Source organism: Drosophila arizonae, chromosome X (assembly GCF_054131065.1).
Source record: "Drosophila arizonae isolate 15081-1271.41 chromosome X, UAZ_ARI_1.0, whole genome shotgun sequence".
Taxonomy (NCBI): Eukaryota; Metazoa; Arthropoda; class Insecta; order Diptera; family Drosophilidae; genus Drosophila; species Drosophila arizonae.
In genome coordinates this window covers 18,786,287-18,813,442 of record NC_142927.1, presented here as the reverse complement: position 1 = coordinate 18,813,442, position 27,156 = coordinate 18,786,287, and the positions used below count along the sequence as shown (strand labels likewise).

Below are 27,156 nucleotides of genomic sequence, written 5' to 3'. Positions count from 1 at the left end.
TTGAACCTGGGTCAAGTCGCACTAAACAAGCCTGGGAACACTTTAGTGACTGCTGAGCAACATATATTAGTTTTGAAAATATTTAACAATTTTCAAATGTACTTTATGACATAACATTTGAAGACGACTAAAAATATGTATAGCCTTAAAAACAAATATTAGAAAAATAATATATTGTATATATGTAAATAATTCTTATTTCTTAAATCGATTGGTGTAAATTTATAAAAATATTGTAGAATAAATCAAATAATTAAGAACTTATCTAAATAGTAATAAACTAATTTATGAAAATATTTAAAAATAAATTTAAAATATTAAGATTTGTAAGATTAAGATTATATATTAAGTTAAAGAATTAACAATAAATTTTATAAGAAATTATGTAGGTATTTATTAAAATTATAAATATATATATTAAAATTTATTAAAACTTAAAATATAAAAGTTATTTATAGATTTTAAAAATTACGTAGAAAGTGGATGGTCTGTTCTATTTTAGGTATATTTGATATATATAATATATATTTTATTAATATTAGTTTTTCATCAAAATAACTTCAATATTTTTATTTACTTATTTTAGATTAGAATTAATATAAAATTAAAACTAGTTTAAAACTTAAGCACTGGCTTAGTCTTTTTCTTAGCCTTCATATTACATTTAACATATGTATGTATTGCATATGATATGTATTATGTATTACATATGATATACTTGAAGTCAATTAGCTAAAATCTTTAATAAATAATACAAAGATCAATTAAATCAATATCTGCAACAAAAAAAATCAATTTTTTCTTAGCCTGGTCAATCCCAGCTACCAAATCGAAACACAATGCACGAATTGATCCAGTTTCGGTAATGAGCAACGGTAGGCGGAGTGCATCGTAAACCTACGCAGTGCAATGCGATTGACATACATAGATATATATATAAATAATATGTACATACATATGTATCTACTCAATATGCATATATATTCATTATGCAATAAAAGCACGGCCAAAGACAAATCTGAGACCGAAGCAAAGCAGAGCGAAGTAAACCCGAGCAAGGCAATGCAGAGCGAAGCGAAGCATAAGACAATATACATAATCGTAATCGACTTCCAAATCAATTTCAGCCAGCAACTGGCCTCAAGTGGAGCTCCATAGGCCCGAAATGGGGCAGAAAGAGCGGGCAGCGGGCAGCGGGCAGCGGGCAGCCGGCGTGGCTGTATGCAGAGATGCGTTTGGCCAAAGTGAAATGGCAAGAGATGCCGATGCTGACGATGATGATGATGATGATGGTAATGATCATGATGATGCTGATGCAGCTGAAACCTGTATGCTAGAATGTCTAACATTGCTCTCTGACTCCTAGATCGATGGTATGCACAGGTGTATTTGGTCAAGGTGAGCGAGCTGGGCAAAATATCAAACAGCAATCATCGCGAACAGCAGCAGCCGTAGCAGCAGCCGTAGCCGTAGCCGTAGCCGTAGCTATAATGAAATTCAAAATCCAAGATTCCGTGCCCAGCATCAGTTGCAGCTTCTAGAGCAGCCCATTTAGCGCTCTCTTTTGGGCACGCAATTCACCTGAGCCCCAGACACTGAGACAGTTAAGTGACGTCGCTGTCGGCTGCGGCAGTGGCAGCGGCAGTGGCAGAGGCAGCGACATAAACAGCGACGGCAGCGTTGTCAGCGCCAGTCCAACCCGTTCAGTATAATTCGAACGCTCATTGAAAATGGTCTGCAGGCCGCGCATGCGCCAAGCTAATAGCTCCACGTTCACCTCCAAGTCGTAGTCGAAGTCGGTTTCGGAGTTGAAGTCGCGTGCTCAACATACACTATACATATACATATATACATATATACGCTATATGTATATATATCTACAACATTTCATAGTCGAATTTGTATTTTTGTTGTTGTTATTTTTAGTTTTCTTGTGCTTGTGCAACGAAAGTTTAACGCCTGAAAAAAAAAAAAAATAAATAAATAAATAAAATAAAATAAAAGTAAATCCCAATACGAATCAACAAAGTTGTGAAAAATACTAAATTTGAAGACGTGCCAAAGGCGAGGCGCCAAAAGTTTTGAAAATGTAATTGAAAAATTGATGTTGTGCTGGAAAGTAATGAAGTGTTGATAAGGCAGAGGCATGCGACTATGCAAAGTGCCAGCCGAACGACCTTGACACGAGGGTGATGTGTGAGGGTCGCCAGTTGGGGGGACGCGGGGCGGCTTACAGCATGCAAATTGGCCAAACGATTGGTGTGTGTGTGTGTTAATAATAAGGGGGCGGTACTGGGCGTGGCAGTTAGCAAATGTTAAATTTGTTTCTGTTGGCAAACCAACAATCGCCATCAGTGACGCTTGACCATGATTTAAGAGTTCATATATATATGTATGTATGTATGTGTGTATTAGTCGTAACTAGATCAAAGCTGTGCTAAAAAAAACCCTTGACGACTGTAAGCTATTAGTGTGTCATAAATGTAAGGTCAAAATATATATATATGTACATATATATCATATATGTATATATAGATGAGAAATGAGTTTGGAATAAATACATAAGTTGATCATATATGTAGATAATATTATATATATATACTATAAAGATAAGAGAAGGAAATGTTTGCATTGATAGGAAACAAGCTTAGTTTCTGAATAGATATTCCATTTGTATATGGGATTGGGATTGGTTAACAGGATTCGTTAATGATAAGTTCTCACATTTACCTGAATAGTGCTAGATATATTGTCTATTTGAATGTAAAATACGATTTTTTTTACCATATTTGAGGACAAATTGATTTTATGCTCTGTAACTATTCGCGCTATAAAATTAAAATATACCAGAAAAAAAATCACCTTTTTTTTATCAAACTGAATTAATTACTTTATGCTAACAACTTTGTTAATAAAAATGATTTATCTCGAGCCGCGATTCATAGGCAAAACGTAATTTGGTATTTCAAGTTCAATGCGGCCTTAGCTGCAGAGATCATCAGAGCTAGAGCCGGGTCTAATCTATGCACAGTCCAAGTTCAATGCGGCCTTAGCTCGAGATCTCATTTGAGCCGGGCCTAACCTACTTGCCGATAACAATTCTCACAATAACACAGAAAAATCCATGGAAAGTACACAGAATTCATTACCAAGTCAGCAAACAATTATTTCTAAAGTCTCATTTTGCCTAATGAATGACGACAACAACAACAACAGTAGCAACAAAAGACAACAAACAATTAGCAATGCTGACGGTGTAATAATTTTGTTACAAGCCAACGAAATGTCAACGCAACATTTGGAAAAAAGCTTTTGTCATAACTTTTGACAGCATAATTAAAGTTACAAAAATTAAAAATAAAAAAACACATATACATATATGTATATATTAAGAAAAATAAACGACATTAACAACAAATTTAATAAGCAAAAGAAAGCATTACAAGCTAAGAGTGTTTTATATTTGTTTCTGTTGCTGTTGTTTTTGTTTTTGTTTTCGTTTTGTTTTTGTCGCTTTTTCGTTTTGGTGGCACAGGTGAAAGTGTTAAAAAAAAAAAAAAAAAAATACGAAGGGAAACAGCAATAAACTGGCAAATCAATAATAAAAAAAAAAAATAAATAAATAAAATAAGGTACCAAAAACCCAATTGACTGGGTAAAAGTTGGGCCAAAGCGCGGCAGAAAAGTGCAGAAGCTGAAAGCGTTAATGAAACTGGGCAAATATCAGGCTAGAGCTGATTATGTGGAATACTCGGACACACTTATGCATTGGCTGTGGCCAAAGCCGGCTTGCTTTTCTTTCGGTACTCGCTTTTAGCTGCGGCTCGGCGCAAAGTAGGCGTCTCCTTTTCCTGGCCACCCAAAACAACATTCACTCGTCATATGCAGGCAGCGCTTGCCACTCGGCGCTTAACTAGAATTTAGTAGCAACAACTGCGGCAACAACTGCAGCAACAACTGCGGCAGCTTTAACTAATACTTGCAAATTTGCCATAAACCAAAAGCCAGTCCGGCTAGTAGGCTGAAACTCGTGTAAAAACCGTTACTGCTGCAAAAATTCAAGCCAAAAAGCTGAAAGCAACAAAAGCGTTTGTAACAAGTTGCAGTAAAAGTGGTGCGTATATGTTGTGTCGTCTCTTTTCAACCAGCCTCTTTCTGCCAGCCTCGCTCCCTCTCACTCTCTGTCGCAGACCATCTCTGTTGGCTGACTAATGAAGCACATCGGCCTGAAGTTGATGAATTTTACGCGCCTTGTCGCCACTGACTAATTGACTAAAGTGAGAGCAGCCCGCAGTTAGCAGTTAGCAGTTAGCAGCTAGCAGCCCAGCGGCGCTTTCTCAACGGCTTGTACCGGAAATGGTGGCAGACGACCTTACTAGTCGGTTACAAGAAAATAAAAAAAATAAAAATAAAATAAATAAATAAAAAAACAAAATATCTACAAATAGTAGCAGCGCGTTTGTGTCCTAAGTCTTTTGATTTTATAGATTAATTATATTTTTGTACAAGAAGCTAAGAAATAAAAAAAAAAATAAAAAAACAAATCAAATGCCTATAAAATCATTGCATGATAATAGCAGCGCGTTTGTGTCTTAAGTCTTTTGATTTTATAGATTAATTATACTTCTGTTTTATATACATAGCAATAGCCCTTAACAACCTCTTATGTTGATTGTTTCTGTGGATTAACAGTCACAGCTAGCAATTGGAGCCTTAAATCTTTTGTTTCAACGCATGACTTAAGGCCTAATCTAAGCTTACAAGCCAGATTATTCACAGCTAAAAGCCATTGCAGCAGTATTAGTATATATTGTACAATATATTACATGATTTACCCAACTGCAGCAGCAACAAGTTCGTGTCTTAAGTCTTTTGATTTTTTATTATATTATGAATATTTTTAGCTGCACTTAAGCATTGTATTATGAATCGATTAAGCGTTTTCTCTATCTTTTGATCTGAATGCAAATCCAGTTATTAGACTTACAATGGAACTTTCTACAACTTGGCTGTTTGAATAGATCAGATTTTAATTTAGTGAAATTAGAAAAAAGTTTGTAATATTCACAAATCAATCTGAAGCCAAGCTTGAAGAAAAATCAAATTCAAGCAAAATACTCAGATATAAAAAATAAAAAAATAAATAAAAAAATAAACAAAAATAAAATAGATATATATATAAATTTATATAAGTGTCATAAATTATGTGGATTTAACGATTCTTTGGATGGAAAACAAAAATTAAAAAAACAAACTTTCTTTAACCCATGAAGGTGCTGATGAAGGGGTGCGGCGCATGCATTTGATGTTTTATGTTTAACCCAGTTAAGTTTCACATGAGCCGCCCAGTCGATTGTCATGCAGAGTCTTGAAAAATCTCTAGAAATACTTAAATCGCTCTTCTGAAGGTCACTTTAATTACCAGCCAAATTACCAGAGTACTCTTATGCTCTTGATTAACTAAGCTAATGAAGTGCTATATCCATCTCTTTATCTCTATCTCCCTCTCTCTCTCTCTCTCTCGCTCTCTCGCTACCTCCCTCATTTAACTAGAAACAATGAACAATGGGAAAAAATCATAGCTGCAAGTCAATTGGTGCTCGACTTGGCGATTACTTTAAACTACATTGTTGCCTTTGTTGTTGTTGCGGCTTTGTTGCTTTGCTGTTGTTGTTGTTGGTAATGAGAGAGGTCAAGTGAGCTTTGTCGTCCAGAAAGTTTGCATGCAAAAGTTCAGGGCCAAAGCAATCGCAGTCCTACGGCTAGCCGCGTGAGAGCAATGCCAGCTCTAATTGATCTATTATGTATTATGGTATAAGCAAATCATTATCTTATTAACGAGTTGGCTGGGATGCAGAGAAATGGGTTTATAATGGGCATCTAACATGCTTACGTTGTGATTAGAATATGAGGTCATGCTATAAGGTTACACATAAGAGAATTACTGAATTGAAGTTCAATTCCTTTGAGTGTTATCTTAGATATTGATGCATATTTTCACTAAGTATATGAGAGATTACTGAATTTAAGCAGTTTTATGTTATTTAGGACTTTTGCTGCCCTAAAAGTTTAGTTTTACCTACAGATCTATTGACTTTTCAAGCAACTATAAAGTCGGCAAGCTCTAAGCTCCATAAACAAAAAACTCCCATTTAAGCTTTTGGATTAAATTAAAGCACCGGCAGGAGCTCTAATACTATTTCATTCACAAATTTCTGTAATTTCTTTGCTAATAAAACTTTATTTTTCAAGAAACTCTGAGCTAGGTAAGCTCTAAGTTTCACAAATAGAAAAACTTCCAGTTAAGCTTTTCGATTAAATGAAAGCTCTAGCAAGAGCTCTATTTCTATTCATCGGCAACTTTCAGGAATTTCTCGTTAATAAAACTTCGCTAATAACTTGATATAATTCTTAAGTTTTATAATGCCATTAGCCAAATGTATATGGAGCTAGCAAAGCATTAGCCAAGTCAGCAGAGTCAAGTAGTGCTAATAGAGTCTAAAACGTTTGCTGCTTGGCTAATTATTGTTCATTCGTGTCAAAGTTGCTGGACCCTGGCAGCGCGACAATTTCACTTCCGTCAAATGTAATGTGTCAAGTTGAATAATAACAAAACGGAATGGTAAAGAAAGAGACTGAAATGAAGAAATAAAAAGGAAAATAAAATTAATATGTCAAACAATCATAACACGAAACGCATCAATTTGCTTCGAGTCGAGTGGCAGGCCTAGGACTAGGCCATTGTGATGGCGAGGAGCGAGAGAGTGAGAGAGAGAAAGACAGAGAGAGAGAGAGAGAGGGAATGAGAGATAATAATAATATAATTCGTATAGTTTATAAACTTAATAACAATAACAAACAGCAAAAATTACTTAACAGCAACTTAATTGTTACCACACACACAGACACACACACAGGCGCGCGCAGTCGACGTTGACGTCTAATGCGCTTCAGTGAAGTCGACGTCAACGCTGACGTCTGCGTCGCCGGCGGATTGGAAATGCACTCACCGAAGATTGGCTCACTTTTTATACGGTTGCTGTTTGCTGCCGTTTGTTGTTGTTGTTGTAGTTGTTGTTATTATGTCTGTTGCCGCAATTGTAACAAATTATTTGCGTTTTGATTGTGGCCAATGTAATAAACAAACAAACTCACACACAGACACACTCACACACACATAAATATCGCTAGACACGCATAGCGACAGCGATTATAAAATTAAAATACATTTTTATTTTTTTGTTCGTTCACAATTGAAGTTTAATCGAATTTCTGCAAAAATAGATATGCAAAGAGCATAAATTACGTATGCGACGCGTTGTACATGGCAGTAGTTAATTGTTATAGGAAATTGCAGAGACCATGCACAAAAAAAAAGCAACAGTAAAATAAAAATAGATAAAGAAATCAGACTAAAGCTATGCAAAAATAATTGCAATTAAGTTGAGGTACATTTATACATAAAAAAAAAAAAAAAACAGACGGACTTCACGGGAAAATTCGAGTTGATTTGATTTACAGCTTGCTGGCGGGAGTTAGGGCTCGTCAGAGCTCTGCATATTTAAATCAATTCAAGCAGGGTGAAGTATGTATATCAGTTTAGTGGACTCTGCCCGACTAGTAGATACCCTGAACTCCGCGCAGAGCTAATATTGGAAAATTAATCTGTGATTGATTTATGCTTAAATAAAAAGAAGCACACACACACACTCAATGAGTCTCTAATATTTCATTTTGGCCTATTAGCACGAACGGAGCTATCTAAAATTCGAAATACACATCTCGGTGCTCTTTTCAGAAAGCTACACGGTAAATCTGAGATGATTTTAAAAGAGCGCCTACAATAAAAATAAATAATTAATAAAGTCAGCTATCGATTTTTATCGATAATAAGGAAATGTTATCAAAGACGAAAATAATGAGCTTCTACTGAGTTTATTATTATATATTAAAAGCCTAAAGTCCCTAGTTTTGGTGCCTTACGACATCCAGGCGGATGTACGGCAGGATAGACGGACGGAGTTACGGAAGATCAGACATACATATGTATGAACGGACAGAGGAATAGACAGAAGCATAGACGGACAGAGGGACAGACGGACAGATGGTCAGAAGGGCAGACGGCCAAAGAGGCAGACGAACAAAGGAGCAGACGGACAGAGGGAAAATAGACTGACGGAAGAAAGACTGCCGCACAAACGTTTGGATGGACGGATGGATTGACAGAAGGGCAGACGGATATGCATACATGATATGACAATAGATATACATGGTTACATCGAGTGATTGCCTCGTCCTGAGTATATACATAAATGTGGCGTCTGAAACGCCTCCCTCTGACTGTTACATAGGTTTCCGCAAAACCTTTATACCCTGAAATTCCATTTTCTCTGCGTTCAGGGTGCAAAAAACCAAAGTAAACCCTTTTCAATCGACTACCTCCACAATTGGCAACTAATGTCTGTTAGTTTTGAGGATTAAACACAAATGAGGTTTGCTCTGCGGTTTCCCACAGAGTGAACTGCAGGCTGCCATTACATCATTATCGCAGGCATTCACACTTATCGTCATTGAGCGGTAGCTGGCTTTGATCCGCATGCAGATTAATTACTATTGTGTGGCTCGATCGACAGCTGGCAGCCAGCCAAGCGATCATATCGTATCGTATTATCTTCCGATGCTCAAAAGACCTGCAGATCAGAAATGCCATACAATTTGCCCCAACTGTCAAGTGGACTTCCGCGCAGAGCATGGAAAATTTTGTTGACAAAAGTGACACAGAGACAGAAAGACAGCCAACGAGACGTCAAGTGCACAGATATCTATAGCCATGAAATGATATTACAAAATCGAAAATGAAAAGAAAGAAAAAAAAAAAATGAACAGAAAAACAAGTAAATGCAAGGAAAATGTTTTCAATTATGAATAATGGATTGGTGGAGGCGTTGCCATAGCAATTGATATACGAGTTTCTATGATTTATTATGCAAAATATGATTGAATAGTTGACAGTTAGGATACGAGAGAGAGGGAGAGAAAACAGAGAGAGAGAGAGAGAGAGAGTGACGCAAGATGTTGGACTCCGGCTAATGTAGATGACGATCTTGGTCAGCTCTTTTGTTTTTGTTTTTGTGTTTTGAGTTGTCTGTGCGGAACTACTTTTACGGTCCATTGCCATCTGGCTGGACAGAGCAAGTGCTTCGCGTACGCCGGCTTGTAGCCTATCGGAGCGTTTAATTTTCACTTAATTACCGTAGTTAAATCATAAATTAAATGACTGCCGTAGAAAGCGACGTCGAGAAATATTGCCGATCGTCTGTCTACGTGAACAGCTGGCGTTGACATGGTTAGTGTCCAGCAGCGAGGCCGTTAGCTAAATGAACTGTTAGATAATCTTGTCAAAATGAATGCGAAGACAACAACAACAGCAACAACGACAACAACAACAGCAGCAACAGAAATAGCCCCATAAAATAATAAAAATTCACTCAACAAGCAGCAACAGCAACGATTATGGCCCAAGCATTTCAGCTCTTTCAGCCTGACTAACCCGTCTACGTGCTGCGCATTCTAAATGGACTTTCTGCAACTGCAGCGCATAATACAGCTCGACCGACCACTCTGCAGCTGGAATGCGCAGTGGAGGCCCCCGGGCAATAACTGCAAATGGAACTGCGACTGCGACTGCGACTGTGACTGCGACTGCGGATAGAGCCAGCGCTCTGTCACTCGGAGTCTGTGTGCCATTGCGACACGCTCTGGAATGATATCAACCAGCTCGCCAGCTCGCCAGCTAGTCACTCAGCCAGTCAGCCAGTCAGCCAGTCAGCTTATTGGCTAGTTAGTCATCTAGCCAGTTGGCCAGTTTTTGTTTCCTTTCAATCAACCGGCCACATGCCAGGCAGCGTGTCTTCCTGCAAATCTAACAGCTTTTCACATTCCGCGCGTTGATTCATGCAGTCGCCAAGATATTTCTAGAAGTTAATCCAATTGGACTGCGACCTGGACTAGATATGTCCATAAGTCAAACATGTTTTTGCTCAACGGTTCTCGAGATCGTTTCGCTTATTATACTCATTCGCGAAAGTGAAATGAGTATATTGGTTTTGTGCGAATTTTCGTCTTCTGTCTGTCCAACTGTCCATCTGTCCATCTGTCCATCTTTTTCATTCAGCGTCTTACTATCTGTGAATTCTTTTATTAAAGCTAGAGCTATTCTATTCAAACTGTAAATCTTCTAGAGCTGGAAGCATTAAATATTGAGTCAATTAAGAATCAATCAAGTAAGAAGGCTCCAGTCGAGACTGCTCGACTAGAAGATACCCTGAACCCTCCAAGCTGATATTCTACTCATTCTGCACTTATTTTATGCACAAATACATATGTACATACATACACATGCAACTGCGCAGTAAGCAGCGACAGCGCTTGGGCTGCACTGCAGTATGGGCAATATTATGAGAATTTATTTGTTGAATAATTTGTGATAGGACTATCTTTGTGAGCGTGATCATAGGATTAGGATGTGGGTACGTTCCAAAGCACAAAATTCTAGTACTTGAAATACGTTTTTTAGGGGGGGCGTGGTATTCAAAATCTGTAAATTACAAAATCTTTCTAGTCATCTAATTTATATACATCTGAAGTCTCTAGGTCTAAAAGTGTTCAATTTGGCTGAAAAAACAAAGTCGATTTTTCGATTATTCTCGATAAAAAAAATTATCGGAGGAGTTAACGAAAAAGTAAGATAAACTTGTACTGCGTATGCTAGACACGAGTATGCATGCAATTTGAGCTCTCTAGCTCTTATACATATCTTCTGAGATCGGTTTGCTCAAACGGACGGACGTACGGACGCTCAGACGGACAGGGCTATATCGACTCAGCTCGTAACCCTGATCAAGAATATATAAACTTTATGGGGTCTGCGATGATTCCTTCTGCCTGTTACATACTTTTTCAGAAAACCATTATACCGTGATTTCCCATTTTCTCATTTTCATTGGGTTCTGGGTATAAAAAGATTTCTTGCGCTCCATGAGGACCTGTGCAATAATACCCTGAATTTTTTATAGTTTTGAAACACTAGCTTTGAAATATACATATGTTATGTTAAGCTTGTTCCCTGACAGGTGACCTGAATTTCAAATCATTCGGAATCGAAAGATTTTTATATTTTTTATACTTATATATGTACCATATAGACATTTGTGTTGATCTCTTTGATCTCGCCATCTCGTTCATTTACAGCCCAGCAGAATGGGTAGCTCAAGCCGATTGAGAATTCAGCTCTTGATGCTGCTGATGGGCGCAATTACCGTTAGCGCTTTGCCGACTATAAAGCAGCAGGGACAGCTGGGCGGGGCCAACTATGTGCAGCAGCTGGACAAGAGCTTCTTTCAGCCACGTGAGGTGGAGCAAACCATAGACGAAGTGCAGAAAATATTGGCCAATGATCCGGCGTTGCCCAGGCTAACACGGTAAGAGATGATGATGATGATGATGACGATCATACTCATGATTATGATAATAATGATAATGTTGGTGATGAGCATAGTCTTGATGGTGATGATAATAATGATCATACTTATGATTATGATAATAATGATTACGTTGTTGATGAGCATAATTATGATGATGATGATTATGATGATGATTATGACAATGATCATACTCATGATTACTCATGAGCATAATCATGATGGTGATGATAAGGTGATGATAATAATGATCATACTCATGATTATGATAATGTTGGTGATGAGCATGATGATGATGACTATGATGATGATGTTTCCCTTGATTATCACTAAGATATTCCCTTCCCCCCTCCCCACAGCGGTGAAATCGAAGAACTGTACGAGAAGGTCACTCGCGAGGAGTACGAGAAGAGCATCGAGGCGGGCGACATGAGCCGAGCGGACAGCATGCGCGCCCTGATGCTGGTGCTGCCCTACAACACGGACAACAACACCGAGGAGAACCTGCAGGAGCTGTACACCCGGCCACCGGTGACGCGCGTCATTGACGCCTACACGCCGCCGAATCCAATTAAGTTCATCACGCCCGATCCTAACGCAATGCCGCGCAGCACTGTGCCCGGCGGCAATCCGGCCGTGGCGGCCACCACCTACAAGCCCCTCTACAGCAGCCTGCAGAAGCAGCTGGTGCCGGCGCCCACGGCGACCACCTATCATCCGCCAGCGCCGGCGCCGGTCATGTACCAGCTGACGCCGTCGCTGGGCAAGCCCAGCATGGACTTCCAGCCGGTGACGCACGGAGCACAGACCTACGACTATGCCCGACCACAGGCCACGGCGGCGCCGCCCCGTGCTGCCGCCCAGACGGGTCAGCGCTTCAGCTCGCACTACAGCGCCAAGAATGCGCAGTTCCTACGCAAGCCGGCAAGGCCGCAGGCTCAGGGTCAGGCTCAGAGGCCGGGACAGGGACAGGGACAGGGTCAGGGCATCAGTCACAGCAGCGCCGTGAAGCCAGTGGCGGACATACTCGAAAGTCTGGGCATTGTGGGCGGCGCTGGCGCTGGTGCTGGTGCCCAGGGCTCGCACAAGCGTTTCGCCATTGACGACTATTATCCGGCGGAGAGTGCACCGCAGCCTGTCGTGGCCGTGGCGGACTTGCGTGGGCTGCAGGGCGCCCGCATACGGCCCGATGCCTACTCCAACTTCAAGCCACTCAACATTGGCGAGGAGCTGCGCGTCAAGCCCGAGGTGGAGGGCTACCTGACACGGTTTGGCATTGTGAAGAAGTCGCCCAAGGCGCTGAAGAAATCTCAAGCGGGTGCCACAGGCACAGCCAACGCCACGGAGGAGCCAGCGGGCGCCCACACAGAGCTGTCGACGGCAACGGCCAAGGTTCCACCGCAGAGCAATGCAGAGCTGGCCAAGCTACTGGAAAATCTGCAGGAGCTGGAGCGCTTGCAGACGAAGGGTGCACGGAAGGCAGCCAGCAGCAGTCCGGCTAGCACCACAGCGGCGACGACGACAACGAGAACCACCAGCACCACAACAACCACAACCGCCGCACCGCCCACATCGGTGCCGACGGCACAGCTAATCACCCACGGCGCACCGCTGCTCATCGAGCCGAAGAAGCCGCGTCGCCGCATCGATCCCAACATTGACATCAACTTTGCGAACTCGGGCAACCAGCAGAAGACGGCCAGCGCCACGGATGAGCTGTCCAAGCTGCTCCAGAATCTGCAGGAATTGGAGAAGCTGAAGATTAATCCAGAGAATGTGCTGAAGGCGACGAGCTCTGGCACTCAGGCGCTCAGCAATCGCTTCAGCGTCAGCAGCAGCACCACCACTACCACCACCACCACCAAGCCAACCACCAGCAGCACAGCGGCCAGCAACGATGCACGCGAGTTGCAGCTCATTCTGCGCCAGCTGCAGCAGCTGGAACAGTCGAATGCCGTGCGCAAAGCCACAGCCACAACCACAACCACCAGCACCACAGTGCGTCCGAGGTCGTCGCTGGGCCTCGGCTTGAACTTCGATGCGGCTCAGACGAATGCGCTCGGCGCGGCAGATCTGCTCCAGCTGCAGCGCTTGCTCAGCGACGACAGAGAGCTGGAGCGGCTCTATGAGCAGGCGCGCAACAACAAGAAGGCTGCCAAGATTGGCACCACAAAGGCCACCACGACGCCCACAACGACGACGACGACGACGACGACGACAACTACGCCGCGTCCCACCAAGGCGGCCGCTGCCGTGGACCACGCCCAGTTCGAGGCGTTGATAACGCGCGTGCAGCAGCTGGAGCAGCTGCAGCAGCCGCAGCCAACCCCGCCGGGCTTCAGCACACGCAACGTGGCTGGCCACGGCTTGGCTGGGAGCCTGAGCCTGCCCAGCAACGACTACGCGCAACTGCAGCAGCTGGCGGGCACCGCACAGCTGGCCTACGACCGGGATCTGGGCCAGGTGGAGATCTCGACGGCGGCCTCGACGGGCAAGCAGCGACAGCGGCCGCTGAGCAGCTTCGAGCGCAGCAATGGGCTGCTGCAGGATGTGCAGCCGCAGGACTACGTGCAGCTGCAGAAGCTGCTCAGCAAGGTGCAGGAGCTGGAGCGCGTGCAGCTGCAGGAGGCGCGCCCGACCACCGGCCATCAGCTGGTCACAGCCGCCTCCGTGCGCACCCAGAACGTGAAGAGCCTGAACGGTGCACAGATTGTGTACGCGCAGCCGGCGGCGATGCCCGATCCCGATCCCGAGCTGAATCTCAAGCTGGAGCTGCCCGTGTACAAGCAGCCGGGCGTAGCTCCGGTGCACACAACTCCAATGCCAAATGCTGCACAGGCGGAGCTCAGCTCCAGCGAGGAGCTGCGTGAGTTTGCCATGTCCCAGCCGGCCCATCCGCAAATGAACCAGAACCAGAACAAGAATCTGAATCGGGATCAGGACTTCAGGCAGTTCCAGCAGTTCTTCAGCAGCCTGGAAGACAATGGCGAGCGTCAGAGCTATCAGAATATGCAGCCCATCTACAAGACGGTGACGCCGGCTCCGGTGACCCAAGCCGCAGCACCACCCGCACCAACCGCTGCACCGCCAACGACCAAGCCGACGCCAAAGCAAGCCGACTTGGCGGAGCTACAGAAATTGCTCTACAATACGCAGCAGCTGCAGAAGCTGGGCGTGGCACTGCCCAACGAGCTATCCCAGCAGCTGGAGAGTCAGTTCCAGCCTAGCACCACCCCTAGCAGCACAACCACCAGCACCAGCACCAGCACCACAACATCCACATCCACCACAACCACGCCCTCACCGCCCGCATCGCCAACGCCCACGCACGACTCCTCCTCGCCGGCGGTGTTCTCGCTGACCACCAGCAAGCCGGCGTCGCCACGCCCACCGCGGCCCCATCCCACCACCGAGAGCAGCGTGGAGCTGCCCGTGTTCAGCGCAACGAAGATTATCGAGGCGGCCATCAAGCGGGCGGCCAATCGCATTGGCGTCTCCACGGAGCAGCCAATGGGCCTGGCTGCGGGCGCTTCCGGCTTCCGGCGACGCAGCGATGATGACATGGACGTGGCCGCCGAGGATGACCAGGCTGGCGTGCTCGATGGCGACCTGATGGCCGAGTTCAGCGAGCTCAACTATCAGCTGGCCAAGCCAGAGTCGCAGCCGGAGGCCCGCGAGCAAGTGGCGCTGGGCGACAATCTGGGCGAGCTGCAGCGGCTCATCAGCAACCTGCAGCAGCTGCAGCAGCTCAACGTGAGCCTGGGCCAGCCGAAGCCGGCTGCGTCGCTGGCCAGTCAGGCGCAGTCGCAGGCGGACGCCAACTACCTGCAGTCGCTGCCACCGGGCATCGATACCTTCAAGCCGCGCAGACAGAGCGAGGACAACAGCACCACCACCACAGCGAGCACCACCAGCTCAACTCTGGCCGATTCGGATGATTCGGATGCTTCGGTGACAACACAATCGCCCACTCGCATTAGCCTGGACCTGGGTCTGGGTCTGGGCCAAGGAGATGAGGACACCGCCACGCAGTCGAGCAGCGATGGAGATATTAACACAAGCAGCACCACCGAATCAAGCAGCTCCTCGACCACGGAGGAGTCACGCAACGGCTCGCTGGACGATCTGGCCAATTCGTTTGGGCCCGACCCCGTTTCCGAGGAGCCGCCACCGCCCAAGAAGAAGAATGGCTTCTATTTTCTAGCCGATTGGAATTCGTTCCTTGAGGTCGGCGATGGCGATGATCAGGTGGTAGTGCGTCTCAGTCCCAAAATTGGCGATCCCCGTGACTTCCTGGCGTTCTAGGGAGCTCTGGGGCGGTGCCAATCAGCTGGCAGTGTATATAGTTCTTAACTGTACCGTTAACCATTAACATAAAACCTATCTCTATCGTAATTATGTGTGTGCGCGTTGTATTTATTTTAGTCACTGGATTTTTCATTATTATTATTTTATTTTTTTTTATCCTCCGCCGCCTAAGGACCTCGTCGCGGGTCGTAGTCATAAGTTGGGGCCTAAGCCTAAGTTCTAAGAGTCAATAACAAATGGAAAAGAAGAAGACAAACCGAGGAGAATTGGAGAGAGTTGGAATCGAAATAAGCTCAATTATTATACTAAATATTCTAGTTTGATAAACATGTGTAATAAATAAAGCCCAATGAAATTCGATCCTGAGCTGTCTATATAATGCTCCTGTCTGCGCCGTGGAATGCACGATCATCTTTTCCTACAAATAAACATGTCTTCTCTCTATAAATCATTTCCTATCTCCTATTCCCTATTCGCATGCCCACCCTTACGTCTGTCTGAGCGTCTCGAGCTCGAAATCTATAAGAGCTAAATAATTGAACGTTTTGTTGTAAATCCCTATGGAGCATCCGGGGATCAAGTTTATTTCAAATAATCAATAACTGTTACTCTTTCAATTACATCGACTAGCAATGGTATCGAGCTTTAGTTATTAAGTTATATCTTGTTCGCCTAATCGAGCTAGGGTCTTCAAGTATGGAGTATATGTAAAAACACAGATCAGACGGTGCTCCGGGTCAGGCAACTCCGACAAGAGCTAACTTTTCCCTAAAGTCGATCGTTATATATGCATCCATTTTTAGGGATCATTGTAAACTACTCAATACTGAAAAAGAGCCGAATGAGGTGGCCATCAATACCAAGATTCTAATAGGTCAGTCGGGCTTGGCGTAGAACAGAAGTTAGCAAGAGGCTGTTCGGTCAACAAATTGAAGAAATAAAATTTTTAAAATTGTATTACAAAATTCCGAGATCCAAAATTTAACGTAAACCGATATACATATATAAATGGGCAAAAGTTCCTTAGATTGCAATTTTATACGAAGATTATATTTCGATATCCAAGTTAGCACCGACTCAACTGTCACTGAAACTTAACATCTGGCACTCATTCAGTTTTAATACTCATACAGTTCAAAAGAAACTAAAGCCTCATATCAGAAATACAGTTTTTCTTTTCATTTTTAATTTGATATCCCTTTATACGAGTGCATATTTTGCTCTTTGTTTTGTTTTTTGTTTTTTTATTTTATATAACCTCTCAAAATGAACTCAAAGTCATTCAAAGATGTCCCCACCGAAATCACCGATACGAATCTCGTGATGTTTATGCGGAAGCATGTGGAGCCAGTGCCGTACAAGACAATAATCGCCCACTTTTGTACATCGGAGTCGAAAATGGAGTTAATGAAGTCGAAACTCAATAAGACTTTGGTCATGTCCATCAACTCTGGCCTGATAGTACACTGCAACAATTTCTTCTTTGCTCGCTCTCATGCGGATGACATGGAGGATGTTATCGATCTAAGTCAGGTCGATGAGGCATCATCAGATGTTAGCATCATTTCGTTTTCCAGCTGCGAGAGTGTGGACTATCCAATTACTTCAGTTCAATCTAAAACGGATGGCGACGTTCCAAATCGAGCGCCTAAAGATAAAAAAACACCTAACAAAGCTAACCCCTCGCCAGTGGCAGTGCCCAAGAAGCGGCGACAAAAGAAGAAGTCCAATGCCGAGTGATAACCCAACATCTACATTACCCATGTATATGAGTCACCTGTATCTGATCTTAACACTGGGCATATGATAGCCAAATTTTTACGTTTATACCAAATTTATGTGCTACTGCGCTAATAAATTGTTTATGCGAAAAATAAGAGTTATCTGCTATCTATTATCTATATAGTTTATACTAGAAGCTATGCTGAATCGGAGGACATATATTCGTATATTCTGGGAATCGGAGGACTTACAATTTTGACTGGATGTATATGGTATACAGTAGTATCTATACGTAGAAAGATAATAGTAGGATTTTAAGGTATATCCCAGACGAGCAGTCGCATATAGAGCACCCCCATTGCTCGATAATTCAAACTGACATGAAAATGTCTCAAATCGAAAAAAAAAAAAAAAATTTAATCCAGCGCAAAAAATATATAAATTAAAGTTGGCCATGCCGTAAAATTCGAGCACCGGTCTAACTTCCTAGGGAGCTAGCTCACAACATTCATTATATTTCTTCAGGTCCGATAGAAAAGGTCTGGGAAAAAATTCCAGCTTTTTGAATTTTTTTATTTTTTTTTATTGAAATATATATATATTTTTTTTTCAATTGTTGAAATTGTATACAAAAACGAATATTTTCTTCCAAAAATGGGCACCGGACGGTCAAGGCCTGCAGCTGCAAAAGCGTCCGATCATGCATTTCAAATATTCTTGGAAACATTCAAGAATGCCCATTGCTATCTAGACGATCATGATATTAAGCAGAATGCTCTTATGACTTGGCAAGCTATGTCTCCATTGCAGAAGAGCCAATTCCTGGTGAGTATTGAGTGAATAAAATGCGTGACCAAATGGATTCTAATCCTGATGATGGCGACGACGACCGTTTACCAGAATTGGGAGGGGACGGCTCATGCACCCATCACGAGGGAGCCTTTACCCAAAAGATCAAAAGCAATGCGCAAAAAATCAGTTGCTAAACTAAGGACTAGGGCAAAGCCGAAGGCAAAGCCGAAGGCCAAGCCGAAGGCCAAGCCAAAGCCCACACCGAAGTCGACTGCAGCTAGCAACAAGCTGAAGTCCATCAAGAAGTCGAAGAAGGCTATCAAATCCACAACAAAGGGAAAGGTACCTATTCATATAGTAAACAAAAATGAGTTTGAAATTATTTTTTTCTAATATGGGAATCCCAAAGGTAAAGGCTCGCAGCACCCGTAAGACCAAGCCCAAGGTAGCCGAGCCTGCTCCAGAAGCTGAATAACCTGGCTAACGATCTCGTGTGTCAACATTTTCCGCATAGTTTGCCTTTCCCGTTCCCCATGCACAGGTTTCCAGGAAACGAGCAACAACAAAACAAAAAATTTTTGGATAATTAGTTTAGTTTAGTTTAGCTAGTTTGGTTTGGATAGTTTAGTTAGGTAGCCAATTGTATCTATAGTCTCCCTGTAAATCGGTAATCTAAATTCTGGTGTTTTCTTTTTTTTTTCGTATCGTGTGTGGGGCTCGATCATACATATATTTTTTTCTTCGTAATGTGACATACACTGACTTAACCTGAACTAACCTGACATTAGCTGACGTTATCCTGACATAACTATGACATATGTAATATTCTTACATAAAAATAATAATAATAATAATGATGCATCCAAAACAAGAAGTGTTTTAATTGCAATGCAGCCACGGCTCGAAGAAGCCCGGCATGACCAGCTCATAGAAGGTAACCCGCCGTGCCTGAGCCACGGCCAGCAAATAGAGTGCGCCCGGTGAACGCCTTAGGGGCAGTCGCAGGGCCAGCAGCTGCTGAATGCCCGGCTGCTCCGTCTGCTCATCCGCTTCAGCGTGGAACTGCGTGAAGGGCACGAAGCCTTGAATGCCCCGATAAATGAAAACTCGCACGAGGCAACAGCCCTCGACAAAGGCCAGCAGCGTCTCGTCGCGCACCCGCAGAGCTGTTAGCTGCCGCGCCTTCAAATCGGCGGCCAATGACTGGAATATGGTGCCATTGGCGAAATGCAGCTGGACGTGGGCGCCCGGCGCTGTGGATGGGGCTATAGGCGGCGCATCGGCAGCCACTGTGGTGAGCCGGGCATACAGCAGCCGGGCGTGCTGCGCTGGACCCACGTGCAAGCGTATCGTTTCCACTGGCTGCCACTGTTGATGCGGATGTGGCTGCATACCCATCATGTTGCTCGTCTCGGCTGTGTCCAGGTCCAACTGCTGGGCTTCCTGTATCTGGTCTTGCAGCTCACGCAGACGTCCAATCACCGCATGCAGTCGCCTCGTATCCTCGTCTCCGTCGCCCATCTGCTCATGGCTGCCAACGTTGGCTAGCAGCAGCACATCTCGTATAGCGTTCGACAAGTGGAGGCGCAGCGCATGCTGCTCCTGAAACAGCTGGCTATCGTTGCTGGCCAGTCGCGAACGTAGGGCATTCAGCTCCTCGACCGCGGACCAAATCAGTTGCGCAGTGCGAGCGGCTAAGACGCGACCCGGAGTATTTGGCAATGGCAGCGAGTCGGTGGGCAGAGCAGCAAATGCTTCGCTGCCAGACCTGGAAGCGAGCCGGAGTTGTCGCATCAGGCTTAAGAAGTCCTCCACGAGATGTTCGTCGTCGTAGAGATCACTCTCGGGTATGCTCAGCTGGGTGATATTCACCTCGGTTTGCAGGCGAAAGCTCAGATGCTGCAGCAGGCGCTGTCGCAGCGTCTCGTACTGCTCCTGGCTAAGCGCATGAATCGTGTCCAGATGGGGCCGCAAATGCGACTCAGTTGTGGGCCGGTTCAGGTACTTAATGGCGTCCTGGTAGCTTGGTCCACGCCGTCGCTGCTGTGCCTCATGCTTCTGCAGCAGCTGCTGCAGCTTGCTAGCTGGCACACCCATGGGCTCAATCTCGATCTCGGTGCTGGTGCGCCAGCTTTGCAGATTTGCCAGACTGCTGCAGTTCCAGCTGCGCTCCAGCTGCTCCTCGCTCATCTCGTAGCTGGTCATGAAACTGAACTGGTCATTGCCATTGGCACTGCTGACGTTGCGCAGCTGCAGCACAGTCACATCATCGATGGGCCCACTCTCGAAGTGGCCAGACTTTATATACTGCTTGCCGTTCCAGCGATAGATGCGCGTCCAGCAGCCGACCTCGTTGAGCAGCAGATAGCTGGCGCCCTGTGGCGCCGACTGCAGCGCAAAGACACGTCGTATATCCGCTTCACCTGCGGCCTGCTGCAGCGCAAAGCTGCGACGCAGCTGCGTCACGTGGTAGGGCAAACGGAGCAGACCGAGGAGCCTGGACAGACGCTTGCACAGCTGCTGATAGCGCTCCGCCCACTCGCTCTGGCGCCGGTAAATTTCATGGGCTGTCTGCTCAGCGACCTGGGGCTGCTTAACGCGCAGCCAACGTACGCTCCAGTTGCCGCTAATGACCTGAGTCGCTCGACCCTGCGCCCACAGGCTCCTCTCGTGCCAGGCACTGAAGTTGAAGCCATTGATGTGCAAGTCCGTGCGCAGCTCCGGCGCATGGAGCTGGGCAAAGTTGAGCGGCGTTTGCAGGCACAGCTGCTCCTCGTGCAGCGTGGCCACGTTACTCAAATTGAAATTGGGATCTCCGTTGATGGGCGCGGTGGCTAACAACGAGCCAGTCACATCCATGGACGCTATGACCAACGGTGTGGTCACGCGCTGCGGCTGCGGTGCCCTAATCTGAAACAGAAGGCAAAGAGCTACAGCTAGATGTCCAAAAGCTGTCAACTAGCTTACCAGCAGAGTATTGGCGTATTCCATGGACAAATTGCGTCCATTCACAAGCCCCTCGAGTTTCACGTGCCCGTCAGCCAGATGAAGCTCTTTGGCAACCAATGGAAAGCTGAGATTTTGCGGCGTATGCAGCGTAACTATCCTCTCCAGCTTGATTTCATTTAGCTGGGCAACCTGTAGCGCATTATTGTCCAATGCGCCCGGAGCAAATTTGACAATAGCTGCAAAGTAAATAGAAATAAATTAATTTTATTTTCATAATTTTTTGAAATAGATATAATTTACTATTCGCTTGCCAGTCGCGATCCACGCGCAGCGTATCATGAATCCACTCAGTGATATTACAGCCGTTGAGGAGTTCACCCTGCAGCACCAGTTGGCCCAGCTGCAGCTCGTTCATCTCTACGGGAGCTTCGAAGTGCACCGGCGACTGCAGCGTCACCTCGTAGCCCTCCATGGCGCCATCAATGAAGATAATCTGCTGCAGTAGCTGCTCCAGCTTTAGGCCATTCAGCTCAACAATGTGAGCACCGCCTTGGATATGTACGCGACCCGTGAATACTTTGTGGCCCTCGATCCACAATTGCGGCTGTCGCTTATCCACTAAATCAGCAAAGAATTCCTGCAACGGCTCTAAGCTCCGATTCCCCAAGTGACCCAGAACCGTAAGCTCCTGTAGCTGTCCTTGCGCAGGTAAGCGAATGAGTCCGCGATGTACAAAAGCGCCCAGCTGTGTATCCCAATGCAGCAGCCTTTCCAGCTTCTCAACGGGCTGCCCGTTCAGGTCTCCCCGTAGCTGTAGATGTTCGGCATAAAGGTTACCGTCCAGGTGCAGCTGGCCATCAAACTCCAATGGCAGCAGCTTATTGGCCAGCCGGTCGAAGGGCACGCCATTCAGTGCCTGCAGCTGGAGCGTGTCCAGAACAGTCACTGGTCCCGCAAAGCTCTTGGTACCCACAATGAGCAGTTCCTGCTGCGGATCGGAGCGAAAGACTATATCGTTGAGCAGCTCGGGCAGCAGACGTTCGTTGTAGCTACCCTGGAGGAAGACATCGCTGGCAAATATTGGTGCCTGCTGGAAGCGCCAGCGTGTGCCCAGCTTATTGGGTCGATCCAGCCAGACAACGTCGCGTTGCAGCTGCGCCATATTCCGGCCGTTCAATGCGTCATCGACGAGCACAGCTCCACTAACCGCAATGTGCTCAACCTGCAGCTGGCCATGGAGAATGAGCAGCGGCAGCTCATCCAGCTGACGCAGGAAGCCCAACAGCAGCTCAGCATTGATTCCCTGCAGCTGCGTTGCCTGCACGCCCATGGGCAGAATCAGCTCCTGCACTTGGACAATGTCCACGCGCGGCTCCTTGGACAGCAGCTCGCTCAGATTGTGGCCGTTTAGGTGACCAGCACCCAATACGCTGTCCGCGACATCCAGCTGCTCTGCCTGCAGGCGTTCGAAGCGCGCCTTGCTGAGGTACAGTGGCTCGTGTAATTTTTGATAGCCGCTGGAGAGCGGCACATGGTTCAATGCATGGGTCACGCGCAGCTCTGCCAACTGTGGCGGCTCGCTGGTGAACTGAAGTCGTGTAGTTGGTGCCACAAGTGGCGCATCCACTCGCAACGCCTGGGCCATCAGCTGATCCAGCTGAACGCCATCGTAGCTACCACTGAGCTGTAGCTGATGGAAGTACACATAGCCGTCCAGAGTGGTCAGATTATGCAGCGTCTGCTCCGTGTGCTTGGTCACAAACTGCTCAATGGGTATGCCGTTCAGTGTGCCATCCAAGATATGGGCATCCACTGGCAATGCCAGGTGCTGTACGTGCTTAGATCCTGTTATAATCAGTTCATCATTGGGATCAGCCGGACGCTGGACCAGGTCACCCAGCAGCGCATCGAAGCTGCTGTTATCCAGCAAGCCACGTAGATGCACGGGTCCATTGACAATCAGTTCCACAAAGTGACAGGCAGCCGAAATGCGATGCGAGTCGGTCAACATGGAGTTCAGAGGCGCCTCCTCAAACTGACGTCCCTGGGCGCTGCCATTGAGCTGCCAAATGGAGAAGAAATAATATATAATCGAGTTTACAGTAGTTATATAGTGACTTATAAATACCTCAAGCTGCTCTGAGACTTCCAGCTGTGTGAAGGTAACCAAACCTGGCCAATCCTGTGCATCGCTTAATGTAATTGCATCGGCGGGATCGCGGCCATTAATAGAGCCATCAGTGTCCACCATATTCGCAGCTAAAATAAAGCAAGACAAAGATCAATCAGCATAGTATATCCGACGATAACTAGTTGCATAACCCACATAAAGTTTGAGTAAACTGCTTCGGCGAGTGAACGATGGTAGTGGTGCTGCCCTGCGACCAGAGATAGTCGCCCGGAAAGCTCAGCCCATTGAGTGCGCTCAAATGCAGCGAATCCTCAAAGACAACAGCCTGAAACGCAAGGATAATGGATAATGATCAAGACATGTCCAAGCTGAGATCGACTTACGCCTGCCACCCGCAGCTGCGAGAGCTGCAGCGGTTCGTGACGCCAGACCAACTGTTGAAAGAATTGTGTCCACTCCAGGCCATTGATGAATTCGAAACTGAGATCGGCGTCCAGCTGCAGGCGCTGTTGAGTGCTTGAGGGTAAGGATTCGGCTGGCTCAATGGACTGCGGGCGCATCAGATCCAGGAGCTGCGTATTGATCGAACCGTTGAACTCGAGTGTGGCATTCTGTACGTAGAAGGGCACATGGTTCAGCCTATCGATATACAGCTCCTGAGCTTCAACAATGTCGAATTCCAGCTCCTCATAGTCGTAATGAAAGAGTTGTGGCTGACGCTTCATGCGTCCGCCATTCGTGCCCATGATTTGGTGGTGCAGCAGGCGCATCTGTTGCAACAGCTCATACAGGTCTACGGCAGAGTCTTGCACTGTCCACGGTATTCCATTCACGTGCAGCGCATCCAGCTTGGCGCCCTCATTGATAAGCAGCGGCGTGTTTATCTCCTCGTAGTGGATTAGCTCTGGTTCTGCATGATACTCCGCTTGCAGCAGTTGCTCGGCCAGCTGGATTATCTTGTCCTGTTCATCCACCCACTGCTTCATAAAATTGTGAATCTCCTGCAGGTCGTGCAGCTCCGAATTGCGCGGCAGCAGCTCCGTATGCAGCCGGAACAGCCCCGAAGGCGCCGCCTGTCGTGGCACCAGCAACAACGGCGGCTGTATGTGACGCAGCAGCACCGATCCCGTCAAGCCCGCGTCTCGCTCTTCGTCCAGCATGCAGCCGGCGCCATAGCGCGTATGCGTGCCCAGTTGACAGGGCGCCGGCAGGCTGGCCTCAAAGGCCTCTCCGTTCCAGACGAGCACCTCCAGCTGGATCAGCGTGTGGGTGTCGAAGAACACGCGATGCTGCACGAGCAGCAGCAGATCATCCCGGTAGGTGCGCACGGGCACTGGCAGGAATAGCTCGACCAAGCCAAAGTTCTGGCCAAGCAATGTCCGCGGCACCAGCTGACCCTGCACATAGGCCAGTATCTGGGGTCGCAGGCCGCCCAAGGCCACGTAGCTGTGTCCGCCCATTTGGAAGGCGGCGATGTCCGCGATCTTCGGTGCATCCACACGTTGCCGCAGCTGCAGCTGTAGGCCCGCATCTGGGGATAGCTCGCGCATATTGTGGGCGTAGATGAGCGCCTCATCGGCCTGCCCCACAGCGAGCAGCAAGTCCCGGCCCGTATCCTGTACGGCAAGTGCACTTATCGTTTGCTCCAGCTGCATTCGCTGCACAATCCAAAACTCCATGCCATCCACATCGTAGGCATAAATGCTGAGTGTGCGATTTTGCATCAGGGCCAAGTACTCGCGGTTCTCCACAACGAAGGGCAGCAGCTTGTCAATGCTGCTGCCTAGCGGCCAGTGCCAGAATTGGGCCAGACCCATGCCCGCCTCCAAACGATACCAGAGCAATTGTTGCTGGGTGGCCAGCAACACCAAGGTCTCCTGCAACTGTGCCTGCGAATTCCAGCGCTCGTAGCTAAGCAGCGCATCAATGCCGGCCGGCACCAACAATGGCTGCAGTGCCTCATAGCCGCGGAACTGCGAGCCCTCGGAGAGAGCTTGCTGCTGGAATAGTAACACATCTTGGCTGCGTCTACCCAGAAGGAAGAGGCTACCATTTTGTTGCAGCTGCAGCCAATGCGACACATCTGATCCGAGCGTAAACTGTAGATCCTCCTCAATGCGGCTGAGCACTAGCATTTCTCGCGTACGGCGTTTGGACAATTCCAGTTGGTGGAGCTTTGCCAAATCAATGTCCAACGGTGTGGCATCCACCACATTGGCCACTTTGGCAGTCGACTCCTGACTGCTGCCCAGCATCTCATTGCGTGCGCTGGTCACAATCGCCTCGTTCCCTGTGGCACCTGCTTTGGCTTTGATCGCTGCCTCCAGCTTGATGACTTCCTCTGTCTGGCCTTGCTTGACGACCGCTTCAGTGATCTCTGTCCGCAGCGCCTTCGTTTCCTTCAATGTGGATTCGTTCACTATAACCTTGCTGATCGTCTTGGCATTAGCGCTGCCTTGCTTGGTCCACTCTGGCTGCACAATGACACCAGCCTATACGCAACACACAAATGTCTAAAGGAAGCTTAAGTATTGTATTTTCTACGTACCGGTACCCCTTGGCCCGCCTCGAAGGCGGCATTCAATTCACTGCGCAGCTTATCCACCTGGTCACGCTGCCCGGGCGTGATCACGGCCTTGGAGGTATCCTTGGATTTTTGGCCGTTGCTGTTGCATACCGCACACAGCACCAGGCACATCATCCACTTCATCTTGTTTGCTTTTATTACGTTTTCACAAGTTACACAATTCACTATATTAACATTTAACACGTGAGCCACACACTTCAACCATATTTACAAAATTAACCGTTGCTTTCCTAAGCTGCCACTCAATGCACTTCGAAATACTCTGGCAGCGCCAAAACTAAGCTGTAAAATCGCAGTTAAACTTTCAATAGCAGATTTATGTTATTTTTTTTGTTTTATTTGCAATCTTTATTAAACGAAACAATAAGCAAATTGACTTAGAATAGCTATAATTAACCGAATGATTTGAGCTCTACAATCATTTCAATATTGACTGTCCAAAATGATCGTATGTGCTCAGCACAAAAGGCTGCTTTTATTTTTCACACTTAGCGAAGATACAAACCGTCTTTAGCAGCACATTTAAGCCCTGTGTAATCTCAAATTTTTGGAAACGGATTCATCTTGTATTATGATCATTATATGTATTTCAGCATTATAAATATGCCATATTCGAACACTCTTCAATATGTAAATATGTATTTTCGAGGTCGTGTAATTATTATCGATCAAAACTATCGATTGACATAAAAAACCACAATTAGACTAATTTAAAACAAAAATGCATTACCATTTTTTTGAATTTTTATATATGTACATACATATAAATTAACTGTAGTATTTCATACTCGTATATTTAAATTTTTTACTGGTATCAGCTTCACTAGTAGCTCTAATTACTGCTAGGTTATCAACATATGTACATATGTATGTATATACTACAACACATACACACATGCATGCATATTTTAATAAGCAAATCAACTTATTGGCGAATCTTATGCATATTCGTATCTTATCAGGGTACACATACAAATACATACATACATATACATATGTATATATATATGTACGTATCTATGGACAGACAAAGATTTGTGAACATATTTTTTTAAAATTTTTGGAATCGACTTGATGCCAAATTTAATGAGTTATGTCTGATTCTGTGAACTATAAACAGCGACAAACGAATGACTCGGACCTGCTTCAGATTCAGATTGAGCCACATGTTGCCTATGACCGTTTGG

The 27,156-nt window shown here is 45.9% G+C and overlaps 3 protein-coding genes across 6 annotated transcripts; 2 read left to right on the top strand and 1 right to left on the bottom strand.

Annotated features, from left to right (window-relative positions):
* The first annotated feature begins 1,683 nt into the window (after window positions 1–1,683).
* LOC108620225 (uncharacterized) lies at window positions 1,684–16,148 on the top strand. 4 transcript variants are annotated; one of them, XM_089475523.1, is made up of 4 exons: window positions 1,695–1,795; window positions 1,927–2,089; window positions 11,251–11,480; window positions 11,840–16,148. In XM_089475523.1, exons 3-4 carry the CDS (start codon window positions 11,260–11,262, stop codon window positions 15,783–15,785), a joined length of 4,167 nt encoding a protein of 1,388 aa, XP_089331649.1. In that variant the 5' UTR covers window positions 1,695–1,795; window positions 1,927–2,089; window positions 11,251–11,259; the 3' UTR covers window positions 15,786–16,148. The 4 variants fall into 4 exon arrangements, with proteins under 4 accessions (XP_089331648.1, XP_089331647.1, XP_089331649.1 ...); XM_089475524.1 differs by having other exon boundaries at window positions 1,716–1,733; XM_089475522.1 differs by having other exon boundaries at window positions 1,684–4,114.
* Window positions 16,149–18,164: 2,016 nt separating this feature from the next.
* Window positions 18,165–18,979, top strand: LOC108620190 (uncharacterized). The gene is made up of 3 exons (XM_018017090.2): window positions 18,165–18,335; window positions 18,411–18,644; window positions 18,712–18,979. Exons 1-3 carry the CDS (start codon window positions 18,165–18,167, stop codon window positions 18,775–18,777), a joined length of 471 nt encoding a protein of 156 aa, XP_017872579.1. The 3' UTR covers window positions 18,778–18,979.
* fs(1)N (female sterile (1) Nasrat) lies at window positions 18,878–26,227 on the bottom strand. The gene is made up of 7 exons (XM_018017089.2): window positions 25,931–26,227; window positions 23,766–25,874; window positions 23,578–23,707; window positions 23,380–23,510; window positions 21,552–23,313; window positions 21,270–21,487; window positions 18,878–21,212 (listed from the first exon to the last, which is right to left on the bottom strand). Exons 1-7 carry the CDS (start codon window positions 26,090–26,092, stop codon window positions 19,182–19,184), a joined length of 6,543 nt encoding a protein of 2,180 aa, XP_017872578.1. The 5' UTR covers window positions 26,093–26,227; the 3' UTR covers window positions 18,878–19,181.
* Between the last annotated feature and the right edge of the window lie 929 nt (window positions 26,228–27,156).